This window comes from Maniola hyperantus, chromosome 2 (genome assembly GCF_902806685.2).
Source record: "Maniola hyperantus chromosome 2, iAphHyp1.2, whole genome shotgun sequence".
Taxonomy (NCBI): Eukaryota; Metazoa; Arthropoda; class Insecta; order Lepidoptera; family Nymphalidae; genus Maniola; species Maniola hyperantus.
The window spans coordinates 1,067,283-1,090,033 of NC_048537.1; the positions used below are offsets into that span (position 1 = coordinate 1,067,283).

General features: G+C 37.5%; 2 protein-coding genes across 2 annotated transcripts in view; both read left to right on the forward strand.

The window, feature by feature from the left end:
* The first annotated feature begins 879 nt into the window (after positions 1-879).
* The window catches only part of LOC117989048 (metabotropic glycine receptor), a 281,440-nt gene continuing 259,568 nt past the window's right edge, over positions 880-22,751 (forward strand). Inside the window, exon 1 of the mRNA XM_069505318.1 lies at positions 880-1,132. The gene's annotated coding sequence lies outside the window, so the exon portion shown is untranslated. The remainder of the gene's footprint in view (positions 1,133-22,751) is intronic.
* On the forward strand, positions 10,989-12,234 carry LOC117988699 (probable serine/threonine-protein kinase kinX). Its single transcript, XM_069502153.1, has one exon. It carries the CDS (start codon positions 11,063-11,065, stop codon positions 12,170-12,172), a length of 1,110 nt encoding a protein of 369 aa, XP_069358254.1. The 5' UTR covers positions 10,989-11,062; the 3' UTR covers positions 12,173-12,234.

A 22,751-nucleotide genomic window follows, 5' to 3' on the forward strand; every position in this document is an offset into this window, starting at 1 on the left:
TTTTTAATATTGAGTGGTAAATGATTAAAAATTTTAACACCAAATGCAAATGCGCTTTTTGAGAAAGTGCAGCAGTTATTTTGGGGTACAATTATGTTGTATTTATATTTTGTACGCAAGTTGTCTCTTTTTGTGTTATTTCCCACAAAATACTCAGTGAGAGGTATTGAACAAGACTTGCACAGCTCAATTATTAGATAAGGGTGCATTTGCAAAATGAGCGGCTGAGCCTAACTGTTTGATCATTGATCACTATCATCATCAACCCATCGCTGGCTCACTACAGAGCATGGATCTCCTCTCAGAGTGAGAAGGGTTTTAGAGTCACCACGCTGGCCATGTGCGGATTGGTAGACTTCACACACCTTTGAGAACATTATGGAGAACTCTCAGGCATGCAGGTTTCCTCAGGATGTTTTCCTTCACGGTTAAAGCAAGTGATATTTAATTACTTAAAACGCACATAACCCTGAAAAGTAAGTACGGGATCGAACCCCCGACCTCCGATTAGAAGACGGACGTCCTAACCACTGACTAGGCTATTAATTTAGCCGAATGTTAAGGGCTCTATATACTCTATACTTCCATCTTTTTTTGTACCAACGTTCTTGCAAATAAATGATTATTTATTTATTTTATTTTTTATTTATTTATCATAGCTTACTATGACCACTGATATAATTTTAAAGTCAGATCAGTGACTGTGAACACTGTGTTAAGTTTTGCGGTTAAAGCAAAAAACGTGAATTTACACACGATACCTATTTTATTTTACTTTGAAACTTTTTTTTTTTATTCAGATACAAGTTAGCCCTTGACTGCAATCTCACCTGGTGGTAAGTGATGATGCAGCCTAAGATGATAGCGGGCTAACCTGGAAGGGGTATGGCAGTTTTCATTAAACCCATTCCCCTTTGGTTTCTACACGGCATCGTACCGAAACGCTAAATCGCTTGGCGGCACGGCTTTGCCGGTAGGGTGGTAACTAGCCACGGCCGAAGCCTCCCACCAGACCAGACCAGAAATTTAGAAATTATAAAATTCCACACCCCTGCCAGGAATCGAACCCGGGACCTCCCACTATTAAGACCACAGCGCTCACCACTGCGCCAGGGAGGTCGTCAGAAACTATGTGTACAATTTTGATATTTTTCTAACCCACATTTTGAGGTGCATGTATGTAAAATATATGTATTGTAAATCATATACATACTTACTATTTTCCTACCTTCATATTAATTAAGTAATTAATAATCTTGCGATAGGATGTTATTCATTCAGCAGCATCGACGCCGACACAGTGCAGTAACCACAACCAGTGCCACAACATTATAATATCAGGTACCTACCTATCGTCTTGAAGGTGATTTTCCTTATTTTTTATTAGTCACTGCTCTGAGTAAGTACCTACCCAATTCTTAGAACTGAACTTCAATCAAGTATATAAAGTATACAAATATATTTTTTCTTGGCATTTATTTGCATAAATTAAAAATAAAATTGAAATATAAAAACCTAGTATAATTAAAATATTCTTAGTTACAAGAAAATTGGTATTTACATGGCTTGCGACTCTTGTGCTCTGCTTCAAAACAGTCCAAACTCAAACTCAAACTCAAATTATTTATTCAGAATTGGTAAAATTTTACGCTTCCTGATTGTCAAAATTTTTTATTTGTAAGATGAAATGATATAGTGGTGATAATTAATACGTACTTAAAACTAAAGCTACGAGGGTGCCAAACGCGCCCAGGTCTGAGAAGAGCTCACAACAAACTCAGCCGGGTATTCTTTTTATTATCACCACTTTACAAAATCACTAGAACTAACACAAACCTGTTAAGCAAGTCCTAAAGTAGTTGGTGGAAATGAGTGTAAGCACACATAATAATCATCTAAATGTATGAAACGAAAAGGTGACTGACTGACTGACTGACTGATCTATCAACGCACAGCTCTAACAACTGGACGGATCGGGCTGAAATTTGGTAAGCAGATAGCTATTATAACATAAACATCCGCTAAGAAAGGATTTTTCAAAATTCAATCCCGAAGAGGGTGTAAAATAGCTGTTTGAAATTTGTGTAGTCCACGCGGACGAAGTCGCGGGAATAAGCTAGTCATTTATAAAATGATGAGGGGAAAAATCTGAAAACCGTGAATTCGTCACGTCACAAGAAAAAAAAATTAAAATGTGTTCACGAGCAAATGTTGCTATTTTCGACTTTCAAAGTAAGATTACTATACCACGTAGGGTAGGTATCATATTATGAAACGACTTTACATGGGCATTCTATAATAACACAATTTTATTTGTTTTTGATTTATCGTGCAAAATGTCGAAAAAACATGACTGTGGTACGGAACCCTCGGTGTGCGAGTATGACTCGCGCTTGGCTGGTTTTATTACTTTTTTTTTTAAATAGAGATAGCGAGCAAACGAGCAGGCGGGTCACCTGATGTTAAGTGATTACCGCCGCCCATGAACATTTGCAGCACCAGAGGAACCCCCGATGCGTTGCCGGCCTTTTAGGAATTTGTTGGTCCGCCCCTTGAATAACCCCATGTTGTAATCTAGTGGGAACATCGCCGATGGGAGTTGGTTCCACAGTTTACATGTGCGTGGAAAGAAGGATCTGGCGCAGCGGACGGTCGAAGTGCACCAGACACCGAGCCCCCCTAGCATGGGCAGGAGACAAAAATTTTATCCCCCAATTATATCCACTGACGAGGGATAAAATTTACTTGTCCACCTCTCAAAGCACGGCAACAGGGGAGAGGAGAAGTTTATCCCTAATTCGGGGACAATTTTATCTTCGACATTAGACGTGGGTTTAAGTTTATTCTCATAGAACTTAAAAAATCAAAACATGTCTCGCGGTACCTGTTGGGTTTAGGTTATGTTTGGGTTGTGTTTGGGTTATGTTTGGGTTGTGTTTGGGTTATGTTTGGAATATGGTTGGGAACCCCAACATAAACCCAACATAGGTCCCAAATACCAATTACCATTAACCCAATAAAGGTAAAGGAAAAGATCCAAAAACCGAAAAGTCCCCCGTTTTATTCACTGTGGATAATTATATCCACCCGTGAGCCCATGCTCGGAGAGTGGATAAAGCTGTCGGAGGGGATAAAGATTTTATCCTTTCCCCGGGGAGAAAATTATATCCCCGCCCATGCTAACCCTGCAGGTGGTGAGGGTGAAATTCCTTACGCGGTGGCGCGCGGTGCGGTTGTAGAAAAAAGAGGGTGGAATGAGGTCAAAAAGCTCTTCAGAGCACTCGCCATTACAGTCCAAGAACCTATTGTAACATCGGTCTGCCCATGTTAGAGACATCAGATATCACTTGCATTTGAGTTCTGTGCTACATACTAAGTACTTACTCACCTACCATCAGGTGTTATCATAGTCAAGGTCAGGCGTTATTATACCTACCTAAGTACCTACATAACTACCTAGTTAGTAAACAATAGGGCCATATGCATTTATGATTTACTAGCAGATGCCCGCGACTTCGTCCGCGTACTGGTTTCTCATGAGATCTGAAATTTTCCCGCTGCAAACCTACTCACTCAGTCTCACCTTAAGACACGGAACCCAGAATACCTAAATGCCAATTTTCATATCTCTAACTTTAAAAACATAGGATTTTCATGTAACCCTTCCACCCCCAATTTACTCCCTTATGGGGGGAATTTAGTTAGATCCTGTCTTATCTGATACCTACCCCTAGAAATAGCCTACATTTCAAATTTCAAGTAAAAATAATAATTGATAAAACTTTTCTATAAAAACATTGCCCCCCTATTTTACCATCCTTAAGGGGGGAATTTCCCAAATTGAATTATACAGATTTTTATTATTTAAAGCTCGTCTCTAACTCCAAAAACATAGGACTTTCATACAAACTTCGATCCCCCCTTTCGCACCCTTAGGTGGGGAATTTTTCAAAACCGTTTCTTAGCTGACACCTACGTCATAGAAAGAACCTACCTTCCAAATTTCAAGTTTGTAGTCTTTATAGTTTCTGAGATTTCGTGATTAGTCAGTCAGTCAGTCAGTGAGTGAGTGGTATTTCTCTTTTATTTATATATTCAGATGTAAGTACCTAATGTACAAAAGAACGATAAGAGATTTAATGATTCAAGTTACAGCATACCTAGTTTTATGTTCTCCAAAATACTACCTTGTAAGTACGTATCTAAATATGTATATATAAAAGGAAAAGGTGACTGACTGACTGACCTATCAACGCACAGCTCAAACTACTGGACGGATCGCGCTGAAATTTGGCATACAGATTACAGAAAGCTATTATGAAGTAGACATTCGCTAAAAAAGGTTTTTGAAAATTCAACCCCTAAGGGGGTAAAATAGGTAATAGGTAAAAGGTAATAGGAAAAAAAAAATAAAATAAAAACGAGACATTTCACCGCGATTAATAGCCTCATCTGGTGACAGAAGGGCTGGCTCATTTTTTGCGCAACGGATCAGCCTGGCTGTCCAGCGCGGAAATGCAGCCAATATTCTTGGCACCATTCCACGCGGTCATGATTTATATAGTAATTAGATAAGGCTAGCTTTAAGTTTTATTGTAATATTAAAATAAAGTAAAAAAAAATAGGGGTTTGAAATTGGTGTTGTCCGCGCGGACGAAATCGCGAGCAAAGCTAGTTTAATTTCATAATTGGCATAAGTCAGTTATTATTTTATAAGCCAAAAATGGTTTTTATTGTATTTTATGTTATCCTTGAACCGAACCCGCGATGTATTGAAGGTCCATATGCTGTATTAACCAACATGCTATCTTAGATAATGTAGGTATTTCACCAACGTTAAAATAAAAACATTGGTTTTATCGTTAACAAGACAAAAACTGATAAACGCTATGTAATTATTTTTGACTTTATCTCTGTACATCCTCAAAAGATGACGTGTGCTTGCAAACTTTGATGAGTCAAACGCAGAAACCACAAAAATTAAATTAGCTATCTTCTTTTTTAGAGTTACGTAGCACTTCTTGAAGTACCGTCTCCTATAATCTTTAGCTCCACGATGTTCTTCCTCGGCCAGGTGGTCTTCTGCCGGCTATTTTCCCCTGAATAATGAGCTGAAGGAGCTAGAGGATTATGTATTCTGAGCTATCTATAGTGCCATCGGGCCACCAACCAATGGAACCAATTCCGTTGTCTTTCTCTAAACTAAATTTAGAGTATTTGCTTGCATCCTTTTCTTTTTAACAATGCTAAAAAGGGACAGAACATGAACTTTACATTTAAAGACTCTAAATTTTAGTGCACGCTACAAATTTAAACAGTAGGCTCGCAACTGTGCGCTAAAATCACGGGTTTTACCATCTAAAAATTAAATTTAAAACTGCCAAACTGCGTCTGTCCTTTTCATATTACATTAGTAAGAAGAGAATGCGAATACTCTAAAATTAGGTTGTTCTCAGAATCAGTACCAATATATGCCCAATTGCACTACTTTGGGCATCTAAGAGCCTCGATAGCTCAACGGTTAAAGGAGCGGACTGAAAATCGAAAGGTCGCCGGTTTAAATCCCACCCGTTGCACTATTGTCGTACCTACTCCTAGCACAAGCTTTCCGCTTAATTGGAGGGGAAAGGGGAATATTCGTCAGCAATTAACTTGGCTAATATTCTAAAAAAAAATATATAGCTAACAACAATAATTAGAGTACTCATTGAATTATATAATAACTAGCGACCCGCCCCGGCTTCGCATGGGTGCAATGTAGATACTAATGTGGTGTCATTGAGGTGTCATTGCCTCGGAAACTCTCAAATGAGAGGATTTTTTTCCGACCTAATTCACATTATTTCAATTTCTCTAGGGATCTCTAATTTTTTGAGAATTAAACTATAGCTATAAACCTTCCTCTTGAATCACTCTATCTACTGGTGAAAACCGCATTAAAATCCGTTGCGTAGTTTAAAAGATCTACGCGTTCATACATACAGACAGCGGGAAGCGACTTTATTTTATACTATGTAAAGATTGATACACCATGTTTAAGGTAGCTAACATCAATTATTGCATGTCGTTGTACATATCGAGTTGTATAATTATTTGAGAGGTCGAGAACACTCCAGAACCCGTAGTTTAGATTTTACGTCTCACCAAACCAAACCAAATTCGAGAGTCGAAATACTTCCGCGTTACAGTAAACTGGATCTTAAATGCCTTGTTTTAAAGCTCAAGTTTGTCTTCACTTCTACAGCCAGCGGTCCAAGCGGAAACATTGCGAAATTAAAATCAGTGGCATTGAATATTTGACTTCAATTCAAGACTCTTTAGGTTCATTTTACTTTGATGTCATTGTGTTTCGACTCTCGAATTCTAGCAACGTTTGGTGAGACGTAAAATCTTATACTACGGGTACAGATTACAGGTAGTAAAGGTAGTTGTTATGACTTATGAGTTATGAGTTATGACTCACAAGTCACATTAATTCGTCAACAAACCCGCCGTCCATGTCGAATGGATGTTTTTGTTTTGCAAACAGGTTTGCCGCAGTTAGATGAGAGTATGGATTGATAGGGAATTTAGATTTTGGATTATTAAGGATCGCGGGATCTTCTATATACATATATAGGTATAAAAGGAAAAGCTGCTGCGTGATTGCGGTAGAATGACAGCTACATTGTCACGATCGCAATCACCTCTGATTGGTTGACGCTCGCTCACTATTGGCTATACAATAGGCTAGTTGACACTTTTTTTAAAGTAGGTCTTAAATGGTTAATATTTGTCCTATTAGATCAAAAAAATTAACACTATATTTTTTTGCGCCCTAAAAACCGTAAAACTTTAATTTAAAAATATATTTTTCCTAGACAGGTGAAAACACTGTCGGCCATGTTTGACCGATAGATTATCTGTGCTCTGACGTCATGCATTTGTAAACAATAGCATAACTTCCCAAAGTTTAATAAACATGACTTCTATACTAGTTTACATGAAAAATATAGTAATTATCGTTATTGTATTATCCGAGAATGTAAAATACGCATCGATAAAGACCACAGGAAAGTTGTGGATTAGAGTGAAATAAATATACGTAACACGCGAAGACTTGCTTAAAGGGATCCTATATGACTAACGACTGCAACCCAAATTTATTTTTGCAAAGATCACTTTGTTGTAAATTCAATTTATAAAGAGAAAACGATATTTTTTTACGTTTACTATGAGTTTTTAAAAATATATAAAAACTAGCTTATGCTCGAGACTTTGCCCGCGTGGACTTCATAAATTTCAAACCCCCATTTAACCCACTCAGGGGTGGAATTTCAAAAAATCCTTTCCTAGTGGATACCTTCTCTTTACCTACAAAGAACACACCCACCAAATTTCATGTATCTAGGACCAGCTGTTTAGATGTTTAGGCTGTGCGTTGATATATAAGTTAGTCAGGACTTTAAATTTTATATATATGGATACTACGTTAGTCCCCGCGTGACATAGGGATGACATTTCTTTGTTTACATATTGAATGACGTCACATCATGGCTGACAGCGTTTTCTGCGTTTCAAATAAAAATAAAAACTGTATTTTTTTAAATTGGATTTATATATCCATCCTGCGTTTTTAATAATTCTTATTGATATATTTCGTTGTCTTAAGCAAAATACTATAATAAATAATCATTTATTGGACGAAATTAGATATGAGTCAAGTAGCCTATTCATTGTTGCGACAAGAATCACAACAATTGCGATTGTAATAATGATTGATGCAGATTTTACGGAATCGACCTACTGACTGACTGACTGATCTATGAACGCACAGCCCAAACTACTGGACGGATCGGGCTGAGATTTGGCATCTATCTACATGTCAAATTTCAGCCCGATCCGTCCAAAATCCGCCGCATAAAAGTTTTTTATTTTTCGTGCAAAATACCCGAGTATGAAACCTTTGGTGCGTGAGTCTGCCTCGCACTTGGCCCGTTTTTTTTTTAAAGTTTTGATACTGAAAACTATAAGTCAGCCAAGTGCATAAATTAAAATGTTTTGCAAATGTAACCGTATCTAAAACTCCTAGAAAATGTAACCAACTGTGAAGATGTTCGCGGTTAAACAAAAAATTGAATTTAAAAACAAAATACTCGTAAAATACAAGTAAATACAAACGAGACAAGCTGTGATAGCCTAGTGGTTAGGACGTCTGCCTTCTAATCGGAGGTCGGGGGCTCGATTCCGGGCACGCACCTCTAACTTTTAGGAGTTATGTGTGTTTTAATGAATTAAATATCACTTGCTTTAACGGTGAAGGAAAACATCGTGAGGAAACCTGCATGCCTCAGAGTTCTCCATAATGTTCTCAAAGGTGTGTGAAGTCTACCAATCCGCACATGGCCAGCGTGGTAGACTATGGCCAAAACCCTTCTCACTCTGAGAAGAAACCCGTGCTCTGTAGTGAGCCGGTGATGGGTTGATCATGATGATGAAGTCATCAGCTATACATATAGCTAGCATTTTAAAGACATAGTCTATTGTTTATGACGGAAAATCCAAGCTCGGGATTTTTAAAAACCTAAACCACACCGACGAAGTCGCGAACATCATCTATACCTATTCTAGTATTGTTATATTGGTACGTGAGGTTAACACAAAGACTTTTCTTTAAGACGTAGAAAAAACCGGCCAAGTGCGTGGCGGGCCACGCGCAGTGTAGGGTTCCGTAGTCACAATTCAATCACAAATACAATAGAGACAATAAAACTATAATATACATTAATATGCAACTCATAATATCTATGTACAATAATTTTATTAATCTCGAAAAACAGATGTAACTCCTTAACCTGTGAACTCTACTTAGCCATGATAGTTTTTCTTTAAAATTGATTATATATACTACTGCTGTGAATTTTTTCACGTTCCTATATACTACCATTTGGCTGATAGAGGGGGGGACACTTGACTCTAATAAAAATGAGCACTTTAAAACATCATATTTTACAAACGGATCTAGAAATCGAAAAATGATGTTCCCACACCCAAAATATTTTTAAAATACCTATTCAACGACACCCCACACTATGGGGTAGACTAGAAAAAAATTCATCTCCACTTTACATGTAGGGGAGCTACCCTAAAAAAATATATTTATCACAATTTTATTTCACCACTTTGATACCCATGCCGAATTACAGATTTCTAGCACTAATAGTCTCTGAGATTAACCGAGGACGGACGGACGGACAGAAGGACGGACATGAAACTATAAGGGTTCCTTGTTTACTACGGAACCCTAAAAAGGTGATAATATTTCGCTTTGATATACCTACCTTAGTAGGTACTTAAGATCTGAGTAAGCAAATCTCTAGTCACGTACGAGACAGATAAGCGCTAGGATCCACGATCTTCACGTTTTGTAAGAAAAAATAAGCTAATTTAGCGTCGTTCACGAGAACTCTAGAAGCTGGCCTTCGAAGGTCGTACGTCATTTAACATAGATTAATTCAATTAATTGCAGAAGCGAAACTAACCAGTGGTTTCGTGTTTGTACTTAATACCTTCCAAACTCACAAAACAAATGATTTTGTTTTACGTTGTCGGCATTTATTATTTGACGAATAGGAATAAATCTTGTGGAAGTATTGAAATATTTATCTAGTTGGATTTTATGTCATAGACTAGCTTATGCTCGCGACTTCGTCCGCGTGGACTACACAAATTTCAAACCCCTAATTTCACTCCCTTAGAGGTTTTATTCTCAAAAATCCTTACTTAGCGGATATTTACGTTTTAGTATTAGCTACCTGCATCATAATAGCTATCTGCATGGCAAATTTCAGCCCTATCCGTCCAGTAGTTTGAGCTAAGCGTTGATAGATCAGTCAGCCAGTCAGTCAGTCAGTCACCTTTTCCTTTTATATATTTAGATTTATCAAACTAGTCTCATTCATTATTGTTGATAATTAATAAAGGTAAATTAAGTAAAATGGAGTAAATTAATTCGCGCTGTAAAAGCGTAACCGCTTAGAAAGTAATTAGGGTTAATAAAATCTATATCAACCTCTTCCAAGTTAGGTGGCTTCCATCTTAGACCCAATCATCACTTACGATCAGGTGACATTGCTATCAAAAGCTAACTGGTATTTAAATAGTAAAAAAAAAACTGCAGATCAAATATAAATAAATGTATAGAAGTTATGGATATTCTTACGAACTTACGAATATATACGAATACTTATATGGACTTACGAATTAAGTTACATTTTTTTAAGATACGTAAGCGATGCACGCTTTGTATAGTTAGAGCGGGTAAGGTTGATAAATTAATATTGATGTTTTGTAAAATATTAAAATAAAATAACTCACATACGAAATATGCATGTGGGAAACATTAATCAAATAAAACACATTTCACAAGTTTTATGTTTGCGCGTGCTTTATAAAGGCACAATAAATTATGTAAAACTCTATTTTCGTAGATGTCAGACAAATGGTAATTTACATAACAAGGGATGATTTTTCAATCACCAAATAATCTCTAACCAACCAATAACTTTGTAATTTTTTCAGATATCTAATTAATACAAAAACTGTCAAAGCGTCAAAATTCCTAAGATAAATATTGTTTATTAAAATTAGCCCTAAAATAAATGATAAGTATTGCCAAAACGTGGAGTAGGTAAAGCATGGAATCTCTTTTTTGTAACAGAAATGAATTCTGACAAAAAATTTACAAATCAACATAACGAGATCTCTCATAGATATACTTCCTTGTCCACTTTTACTTTATTTTTCTCTTTATTGTAAACGTTTTTGGTACAAAAAATAAATTAAAAAAAACGACTTTATAAACGTGCACTGTTTACATAAATCCACCGAGTAGCATAAATCCCAGGTAAGTTAATTGTCGCGTCTGCGTTAATATTCTATTATGCCGTCATAGCGGTCGACGATGCGCCTTCCCCGCTGCCCCCCACATTGTATATAGCCTTCGACTCACGCGCCGCCCGCAGTTTTTATACCATATCCGAGACGCACGCACGTACGAGTGAAACTAAGTGCCAACAGTAACATGTCGCGGTATATTGCGTTTTTCGCGGTACTCGCGCTCGCGGCCGCCTACCCCGCGAGCGAGGACGTCCCTCGCCCCATCACCACCATCACAGACTCAGAATTCGAAGACCCATCCCCCTGGTTCAGATTTCCACCGTTCGGAAACATTTTTGAGCCTCTAACAAAACTGTTCTCAAGTTTCGCGGACATCGGACCGAGGATCGACATAACCGACGACAAATTCCGAGTGATAGTCAACGTTAAGGAGTACAAGAAGGAAGATTTGAAAGTTAAGACGAAAGGTGACTTCATTCTTGTCCAAGGAGCGCATGAAGCTAAACACGAGGACCATGACCTATTCGCCAGCCAATTCTTCCACACGTACACTCTCCCAGTAAACGCCAGTGCATCAGATGTCACTGCTACTCTAACTAGTGATGGATATTTGGATGTAGTCGCTCCTATCAATGGTGCTGATGAAAACGAAAAGGCTGGTGAAAGAGAAGTGCCGATCGTTGAAAGTGGGAAGCCATTGAAGGAAGAGAAAGAGCCGGTCGTACCTGCGCCTGTTGTGCCAGTTGCGAACACTGATAACGTTGCTAACTTCGATAAAGTTGAAACCTTTGATGCGCCGGTAAACACACCGGTAGAGCCTTTTGCTAAGGTTGAAACTGTTGATAAGGTAGAAAATGTTGAACCAACTGCGGCTGCTGAGAAGGTCGAAAAATTTGAACCGATTGCCCCTGTTGAGAAGATCGAAAATGTTGAACCGATTGTCCCTGTCGAGAAGGTCGAAAAGGTTGAACCGATTGCCCCTCTTGAGAAGGTCGAAAAGGTTGAACCGATTGTCCCTGTTGAGAAGGTCGAAAAGGTTGAACCGATTGCCCCCGTTGAGAAGGTTGAAAATGTTGAACCGATTACCCCTGTTGAGAAGGTTGAAAATGTTGAACCAATTGCCCCTGCTGAGGTAGAAAATTTTGATAAAGTTGAGCCACTCCCAGTGACGACAGAAGCTGCTGAAGTTGAACCTGAAAAGTTACCCACGATATCATCGCTCGACCGGGAAGAGGTACCCGTCCAGGACATCAAAGTCCCCCAGGATAACGCACTGAACGAAATCCAGCCCTAAAGTGATATAGATTTAAGTATGTATTTATAAAACAGTATTGTAATAAATATTTTTAATACGAATGCAGAGTTTTGCTTGTTGCGTGTTGGCATGCGTAGCGTTCTAATAGTAGAAACGGTGCATGAATACAGATTGTGCGGGAATGGTTTGGGTGACCTGCTGCGAACAATGGAGGATTGTGATTGCTTTTTGACTGCGTCATTGGGTCTTCCTATTTAATATGTTACTTTGTTTATAGAAGTAGCACGCTCGCGTGATATAAATTATAGGATCTATTAGGTGCCCGTGATTTTGTGGCATTTAAGTTTTTAAATTCTGCGGAAACTCTCTAAAAAGTGGTTTCCAGGATGCAGGCTCTCTTTGTACCAAATTTAGTCAAAATTGCTCTAACTAATGGGCCGTAAAAAGGTACTTTACAACAGACAGACAAACGCACTTTCATAATTATTTAGTCTTATTCCACGTAATTTTATTCGCAGAAATTTCAATTACTTTTAAAATCATTCGAGATATTTTACACATTTATCTCTTTTGCAATGTCTAATAGTAAGGTGGTATATGTAATTTTCTAATAAAATGCGCTCATTTGTACTAGTTCAACTGATTAGTTGACCGTTGAACTGTACCATTGACGAAATCCTAGCGCAGCCAATTTTACCATCTTGTATAAATACTACCTAAAAACATGTTTCCTATTTAAATCTTCCGCTTGAACGTGTTATTATGTTTCAAGCTTACTCACTTAACTCTGGCAATAGCGGCAGGAAGCCAGCTGAAATTTGAGCTCAGTAACATTATCTTACGCTTCCAGACTGAAGCGGTAACCATAATTATGTAGGTGAATGTATACAGAGACAATTATCTAGGGATTAAGTTCAAGAAACCGTCTTATCGTAGTCATTTCCTCAAAGAAACGTGGAGCGTTTAGCTAAGCATATTTCGCGTATTATTAAAATTAATGAGGGCCTACTAAGTTTTCCGCTCCAATTTTAATATGGGTAACTTCAAGTCAAGAGTGAATAGGCATCCTCTAGAAAGGCTTGCTCATTTTTATCTTGCATCGTTACAAGTCCATTCCATTTATTCAGAGTCTATAAATTAAAAAAGAGCCTATAAAAAGAATTGTCGTGACAGACTGACTGATGCATCAACTCACAGCCGAAACCACAAGGGTTAGAATTTAGAGACTTGAAATTTTGACAGTAAGTTCCTTTTATGATTCAGGCACTCATTAAAAAAGTATTTTTGAAAATTGTACCCCTAAGGATGTTAAATAGAGAATATAAATTTGTATGAAAGTCCGTCATTTTTGAAGTTGTCTATGAAATTTGGTTTTTGGCATTTTGGGCTTTTGGTTAAAAATAAAGAAATAGATAGGGACCTACGTGTTTCAGATGTTTTGAAAATACCGCCCCCTCTACCCCTTCACATGTTATGTTCAAAAATTCCACTCATGCAAAGTGTGCAAAGCCAAGGCAGGACAGCTAGTTTTGTACCTATTATATTTTTCTGTCTCTTAATTAAGCAATCTCGGAACATTTCATTAATGAAATACTTATTTCTTTTTACAGTTGTAGAAAGGAATTACAATTTCGAGACAAATTGGATATGAAATACCCGCATTAATATACATTAGTTTAATTTTGAAATAATAATGAAGGTAATTTTGATAGGGCACGCATTTTGAACGTTCTAATTAATGATTAATTAATCTATGTTGAAATAATATGCAAAGAAATCTCAACAAAGGCGGACAGTGTGGTTAATCATCTCGCAAGGTCCCAAGTTGATATTCAGTGGAAGGTTTTGACCTCAGCGGTGTACAAACCGACCGACAAAGTGGTTCGGCATAGATGGCACCTCTTGCCATCTAATAAGTATAACTCCGAAGAGTATGAGGTGCGTGCCCGGGATGGAACTCTGAACCCTTAAATAGGAATCCATACTTCATATTATAAATGCGAAAGTGTGTCTGTCTGTTAGCTTTTCACGGCCCGACAGTTTAACCGATTTTGATGAAATTTTGTACAGAGTTAGCTTACATCCCGGGGAAGGCTACATAGGTTACTTTTTATCCCGAAAAATCAAAGAGTTCCCACGGGATTTAAAAAAATCTCAATTCACGCGGACGAAGTCGCGGGCATCATCTAGTATAGAATATAGGCTATACCAATAATAATATATTTACTTATTGTAAATGCGAAAGTGTGTTTGTTTGTTGGTTTGTCTCACAAACTGACTGTAACGGAGCAACGGAACGACGTGACTTTTGCATATTTCAATACTATTGTATATTTCAATTTTAAAGACTAGGAAAATCAAAGTTTTCGCCTGATTTTTAAATACCTAAAGACGAAGTTACGCTCATCATCTATTTATTATTCAAGTACTTATATCTACTCAAGGATTCGGTAGTCAACCGGAAATCTGTCAGACTAAAAATTGGAACAGATTTTTTAAATAATATATTTTTTGTGATACATAAAAATTCTTCGTATATTATATAATTAGAATATAAATATATGCCAGAAATAGAATAAATCAGAGACGAGATGAGGTCGCGTACATTTTATGCATAATTGATCGAGTTGACCTTATTAGTATGGAAGGCGGGTGCGTTTACCCGGATATCGAGCTGATATTTGAGATGACACCTTACACCTACCTGTTACAAGTTAGGCTTCCATGTATCTTAAAAATATTTAAAAAAAAACAGTCAAGTGCGAGTCAGGCTCGTGGTTCCGTACAACAGTCGTATTTTTCGACATTTTGCACGATAATTCAAAAACGATGATGCATAAAAATAAATAAAAATCTGTTTTAGAATCCACAAATAAAGACCTTTCATATGATACCCCACTCGATATAGTTATCTTACTTCGAAAATTGAAAATACTAATTATTAGTTCATGACCACAATTTAATTATTTTTTTGTGTAATGTAACCACGAATTCACGTTTTTCAGATTTTTCCTCGAATGTCTGTCCGAATAAGACCTACCTACCTGCCAAATTTCATGATTCTAGGTCAACGGGAAGTACCCTGTAGGTTTCTTGTCACACCGACAGACAGACAACAAAGTGATCCTATAAGGGTTCCGTTATTCTTTTTGAGGTACGGAACCCTAAAACAAATCGAAAATATCATCTAAACCACCGTAACGAGGCAGGGTGCCCTGAACGCTGGCTGCGTTACCTATTTGAATGGCCAAACTAACTGACAGCCCTCCGGTCCCCCGTGAATTGCGCGAGACGGGATGACAGGTCCTTAATAAAGAATCTAGCACCCTGGCCCCACGGGTCCATGGTCTCCACTCCAATAGGCACGTCGAAATGGCAATCGGGGTATGAGGCTGGGGGGCGCCCCGCACACCCGCATGTCAGCTGCGCTATCCCGCACCGGGTTAGCGCGGGGGCTGTGCGGGTGTACGGGGCGTCCCCACCCCGATTGCCATGTCAACCTGTCGCGTACTATAGGTTCAACGCCCTTTGGCATGCAGGTAGCTAATACTAAAACGTAAATATCCGCTAGGAGATGATTTTTGAAAATTCAATCCCTAAGGAGGTAAAATAGGGGGTTGAAACTTGTGCAGTCCACGCAGATGAAGTCGCGGGCATAAGCTAATGCCTTTTACTTTATAAAAGAAGTCCTAAATAAGAAAAAAAGCCTTTCTCAACGTCTGTCTCTATTGACGTTGTACGCTTAAGTTGTAGAGAAGCAATCGAATTAATCCAATTGATAGCCGAGCTGGACTCGAATGACAATGCGATTGCGAGTCGATTGTTTAACAATCGATAATGACCTTACTGTTGCATCATTCAATGTAAACAAGACGCAAAAAACGTTACTTTTTATATAAACATTTTTTACCACAGAGGAGCTGTGTTTTTTACGATCTTTCTGGCGCATTAGTGCTTATTAAAAATGAAAAAGGTTCGAGTCATGTCCATTTATTATTCGATTAAAATAAATACATACATAATGTAAAGTTGTTTTTTTTCTATTTACATGAGGATACTAATATAATAAATGTGAAAGTGTGTCTGTCTGTCTGTCTGCTAGCTTTTCACGGTCCAACAGTTTAACCGATTTTGATGAAATATTTTTTTCAATTATTTTCAGCGACTGCTTTTAAATGTACTTAAATAATTATTCAAAATTCATTGTATATTTTTATCTGAATTTATTATAATACCTTCATAATTATTTGTTCAGCCTCTGGCTAATTTGGTCCATCTCGTTTCAGCCCGATCTGTTCAGTAGTTAATGCGTTGAGGGATCAGTCAGTCAGTCACCTTTTCGTTTTATATATTTAGATAAGTAAACTTTTATATTTCAGAAATTTCATCGTGACTTATTTGGATTTTTCTATGGATTTAACGAGTGTGATGATTAATTTTTTTAAATAGCAGTAACAGCTAGGAATAAGCAACTACACATATCGTGGAAGAGTATTCCAAACCTTAGCCATGCGTATAAGGGATGATGACGCAAAACGTTTTGTGCGTGTCGATGGGATGTCGACGACATAAAGATGCAAGCTCGCCCGACGTCTTGCGGTTCGGTGGTAAAATGGTGAAGGAGGGACAAGATCGAAAAGTTCCTGAGCACACTCTCCGAAATATATCCTCTAAAACACCGATGAGCCGGCGACCTTGCGGCGGTGATCAAGACTTTGAAGTTTCGCCAGTAACGTCTTCGCCTATGAGTCTCCTAGCTCGACGATCGATTTTACGACAAAAATATAATGTAGAGTTATTAAATAGCTGGGTATATAGAGCAAACCTCGACAGCTGTTGCGAGAGAATACTACCTAATCTAATAAAAAAACTGGATCAGTGGCATACATTAGAATTTAATGGGTATTTAAATATTAGTATTAAGTGGTATTAAAGCAATGAAGTCCGTGACTTTTACTGTTCCAATTTTTTCCGGGTTAGTAATAATCTGATTATGAGGAAGCTTGACGGTTTTGTCATAATATTATAAAGGTGGTTTGATTGATCCAGCCGCGAAAATTCAAATTTTAGTTAGTTTTTCGAAAACAGTAGACTAATCATACATTGAAGGCTTATGGTAACGAGTTTTGCGGGCATAACAATTTTATGCATCTAGGTACATGTTTTCCATAAATACTCATTTACTCCATATTTGTGCAAATCTGGAAAAATTCAGAAAATTATCTTTCAGGAACAAATGTGAAGTAACTGTGTATTTTTGACCAAAGTTTTTATAAAAAAACATGTAGATGCATATAAGTGTCATGCCCGCAACACTCATTGTCATTACCATAAGCTTTCGATGTATGATTAGTCTACTATTTTCGAAAAACTAACTAAAATTTGAATTTTCGCGGCATGATGTATCAAACCACCTCAAATAGACTAGCGCTTGGCTGCGATCAGACTTTCTTTAAAGTTCAAGTCGTGATGCAGCTTAAGATGGAGCGTGCTTGTGGCGGTTACGTGTTAACGTGTGCTATAAGGTCTCAACTTTGTGAGTCCAAGATAGTCAAGATACCGTACAAAACAAAATACCATAATATTATGTCAACTTACAACATAAGCGCGTAATCTTAGCTCATAGTTAGTATCTTTAGTACCATACTAGCTTATGCTCGCGACTTCGTCCGCGTGGACTACACAATTTCAAAACCCTATTTCACCCCCTTAGGAGTTGAATTTTCAAAAATCCTTTCTTAGCGGATGCCTACGTCATAATAGCTATCTGCATGCCAAATTTCAGCCTGATCCGTCCAGTAGTTTGAGCTGTGCGTTGATAGATCAGTCAGTCAGTCAGTCAGTCGTTCAGTCAGTCAGTCAGTCAGTCACCTTTTCCTTTTATATATATAGATTATGCAGACAAAGGATCAAGGTGGACTTGGTATCAAAAAATAATACCTCTGAAGAGAGATAAAGACATTTTTTAGGGTTCCGTACCTCAAAAGGAAAAACGAAACCCTTATAGGTTCACTTTGTTGTCTGTCTGTCTGTCCGTCTGTCTGTCAAGAAACCTACAGGGTACTTCCCGTTGTCCTAGAATCATGAAATTTGGCAGGTAGGTAGATCTTACAGCTGACATTTGGGGAAAAATCTGAAAACCGTGAATTTAGAGTTAGATCACACAAAAAAAATTGTGGTCATGAACTAATAATTAGTATTTTCAACTTTCGAAGTGAGTGACTATATCAAGTGGGGTATCATATGAAAGGTCTTCACCTGTATATTCTAAAACAGATTTTTATTTATTTTTATGCATCATAGTTTTTGAATTATCGTGCAAAATGTCGAAAAAATACGACTGTAGTACGGAACCCTCATTGCGCGAGCCTGACTCGCACTTGGCCGGTTTTTTTTGTCTTTGTCATAGTTTAGCTTTTTTTGTTGGGCACAGTTGTTATCTGTGCCCAACAAACCTCTGTGATTTTGTGTAGTTTTTATTTAGTTTTCTGTTTTAAATTTAATGTTGAAGGCGTGTAGAAGCCATTTATAGTGCATTGCTGTGTGATCGGCTGTAACAGTCGAAGCGAACGTAAATTATGAAACATAACCTTTCATACGTAAGTATAATTTCTTTCGTGTCCCTTTCGGGTATACGCGTCTGACAAGTCCATGATCCTTTGTCTGAGATATGCAACGTAATGGAGTATTTATCGTCATTTAGGCATTGAGACAGCATAAGCGGACAAAATATTTAAATACTTATATTAGGACAATCAATACCTGGGCCGGCCTGACCTGACCTGGGCGCGTTTGGAACCCTCGTAGCTTTAGTTTTAAGTTTGCGCAATAATTATCACCACTATATCTTACAAATCTAACACCATACCAGACCATCAATAAGAGTAATTTATTACCTATTTTGAATAAATCATTTGACTTTTGACTTTTGAATAACAAAACCATAATATATATATATATAATCTTATATTATTTTAGCATATTTTTCAACCGCATTTCATGTAGCAACAATTATCGAAACTACATTAGTGGTTAACCGATTTGCATTTGGCGATTGAATGAAATGAAATGAAAATGAAATGAAATGAAATGAAAAATGAAATGAAAATCTTTTTTATTCGTATAAACTTTTACAAGTGCTTACGAATAGTCGGATGCATCTACCACTGGTTCGGTAATACCATTTTGTAATTTGATTTATTGCTGACGCTTATTAATTAATTGTAAACAATTGCTAAAATATGCAGCAAATACAAATTAGAAATAATAAAGGTCATCGCATATACTTATACAGCATCGCTCCAATAGCGGACTGAAATCCAAACCAGATGGAAAGGTCGACTATGGTCGCGGTGATTCCAATTTGACCCCATTTACGTACTAGCAAATAAAATTTAAATAAAAATCATTTTTTTTTAATTTACAGACTAGCGCTTGGCTGCAATCAGACCTGGTGGGAAGTGATCATGCACCCTGAGATGGAGCGCACTTGCCTAGAAGATGCCTGTTCACTTTTGACTTGAAGGAACCCATATTATCGTGATTGGAGGGAAAACTGATGCTGGAAGGGCGTTCCAAATCCAAGCAGTTCGAATAAAAAATGAGGAGGCAAATCGCTTCGTACGTATCCGTGGAATTTCGACTACGTCCGGTGTAGACCCTGCGGTACGATAGTGGAAACGTGAAGGAGGAACCAATTTTCTACTTTTGGTATTCCCGAAATTCTGAAGCACATGCTATTTTCTGCAATTTAGACCGAAAGTCCGAATACCAATTTTCATGGTACCAACCTATAACTTGTAAAATGGCTGTCTTTCATACAAACTTTCGTAACTTATATAAGAGAAGGGAGAAAAAAGAATAAAAAGAAAGAGAAGATATACAAATGTACAGAAAAACCCAAACGCAAACTCCAAACGACGACGTTGTGAATGCCGTTGTTAAAATTATCGCGATGATCGTGGATACACCTACGTTTAACGGGAAATGCCGAGGATCAACGCGTTTTTAGCCGTTAATGTAGCAGGGACGTAAGTGAGTGAAGACCTTTACAACTATAATTAGATAATAGGTATATTATTACACTAGTGTTAATACTCTGTGGTAACGTTACGTCGAAGCTCCGAGGCAATAGAACCTTTGATTAACATTACTAGTGATATTAATTATATTAGTTTACTTAGCTCACTGGCGTGATATTAAAGTCTTTGACTGTTATTAGTATTAATTATTATTGATAATATTATTGTTTTGTAGTGGTTTTAGTAATTAAGTTGGAGCGATATATTTGTAACTTTACTACTTACTATGATTTACTTTAGTTATTTATTTGACTTTTTGCTATTTATTTTACTTAAGGGTCTAGGAAATAATTCAAAAATCAGTCCATAAGGTAGAGAAATGGGTTGTGCATAAACGTTTAGGTAAAATGGGAAATCTAATTTACCGGGACACATAAATCGGGACGCATGAATGGCGTGGCAGCCCTTGAAATAGCGACTTGAACAGTCAGTTTCAGTGTGTCCATGTACTTATCATAGGTTTTTCCTGTGGCTTTGTCTACGATTTTGGTCCTGGCTTAATTGTCTCGAGTACTTACTAATTTTGTTCAAAGTTGTAGTAAGGTAAGTAAGTAACGGATTTAATTGAAAGTATTTATTGCAGGCTATGCTTTTCCCACTAATTCAAAAAGTTTTTTAAAGATCCTATTAAAATTTCTCATTTTGTTTTGCTTTTTAAACCTAATGGAGCAGTCATATCTTGTAAAAGGGATTCAAATAATACAAATCTTAAGTTTGTAGCTCCAGTTGTAATTTGATACGTCGCGCGTCAGTCACTTTCTTCTCCTTTTACCTATATTAATCCTAGATAGTGGCACTTTTTTGTACTTATGTAAATTGTAGTGGACTGATTTCAATAAATGATGCACGGTGCACCAAGTGCTTACGATCTGCCAAAGGGTTTTGCATCAGCGCGTTCGAGGTGCTCTTAAAAGCCCACGTAAAATTTCGTTGAAGCTGTTCTTATCCCAGATTAAATTAGGTCAACATTTGAGAAACATTGTATTGTATTTTTCGGGACAATATATCGGGACGCTTGAGTGGCGTGGTAGCCCTTAAAGTAGCGATTTGAACAGTCAGTTCCAGCCGAGTTATGTGCACGTGTTTATCGTAAATTGGGCACGCTTGTATTGAGTTATACTCGTTCGCTGCCGAATCAGACATGTGTACAATCCACTGAATATTCTACTAGTATTAACGAAACGATGGAAAGAGCTATGGTTGGAGTTTCTCTTCGTCATCAAATCAGAAACATAGCTCAACGGGTTGCGAAGCTGAAGTGGCAATGGACAGCGCACATACTTAGTTCGGAAAAACCGATAGACGTTGGGGTCCCAAGGTGCTGGAATGGCGACCTCGCACCGGAAGACGCAGCGTTGGAAGACCCGCAATATTTGCAGACATATTTTAGAAACTAATATCTAGGGCTGTAATTTTCTAGATTTCTCTGAAAATATGTAGTTTTAAATAACTATAGCCTCAATAGCTCAACGGTTAAAGGTGCGGATCGAAAGGTCGCCGGTTCAAGCCCCACTCGTTGCACTATTGTCGTACCTAATCCTAGCACAAGCTTCACGCTTCATTGGAGAGGAAAGGGGAATGTTTGTCAAGGGCCAATGGCTAATATTCTTTAAAAAATATCTTTAAACTTGTATTTTTCTAACAAAAAAAGCCCAACTTTGTGCCAATTAAATTTAACGCCTGCCATGATAATAATGATGATAATGATGTCGTTTAGAAGTTTCAACATAGTCTCAGTTGAACAGTTCGCTTTGAACTGGTAGATAATGATAGCTTTAGTGTCTGTGGTTATACGTGACCTAAGACGGAACAATTATATCTTTTTAACATTTTGCTGTACCTCTCTACCCAACCGTCCTGACTTAGTAATTAAAAAAGAATGGGCCAAGTGCGAGTCGGACTCATAATAAAATAAATCTAAATATAAATGAAAGGAAAAGGTGACTGACTGACTAATCTATCAACGCACAGCTCAAAAGGGGTGAAATACGGGTTTGAAATTTGTGTAGTCCACGCGGACGAAGTCGCGAGCATAAGCTAGTATTGAATAATTAGAAATTCAATTCAATCATCTTTTAAAGGGGCTTCTATAGAAGTCATTGGCATGAAAAGAGCAACCGCCGAGTTTCTTGCTGGTTCTTCTCGGTAGGAACGGCATTCCGATCTAGTTAACGATTCAAAAGCAATTGTAATAAGTTTACTTACTTGAATAAAAATATTAAATTCTATTCTATTCTATTTATGAAAAAAACCGGCCAAGTGCGAGTCAGACTCGCGCACTGAGGGTTCCGTATTAGAATCTTATTTTATCGACATTTTGCATGATAAATCAAAAACTATTATACCTAAAAATAAATGTTTTAGAAGGTACAAGTGAAGCCATTTCATAATATGATACTCCACTTGATATAGTTATCTTACTTCGAAAATTGAAAATACTAATTATTAGTTTATGACCACAATTTAATTTTTTTTTGTGTGATGTGACCACAAATTTGCGGTTTTCAGATTTTTCCCCTAAAGCCAGCTATAAGACC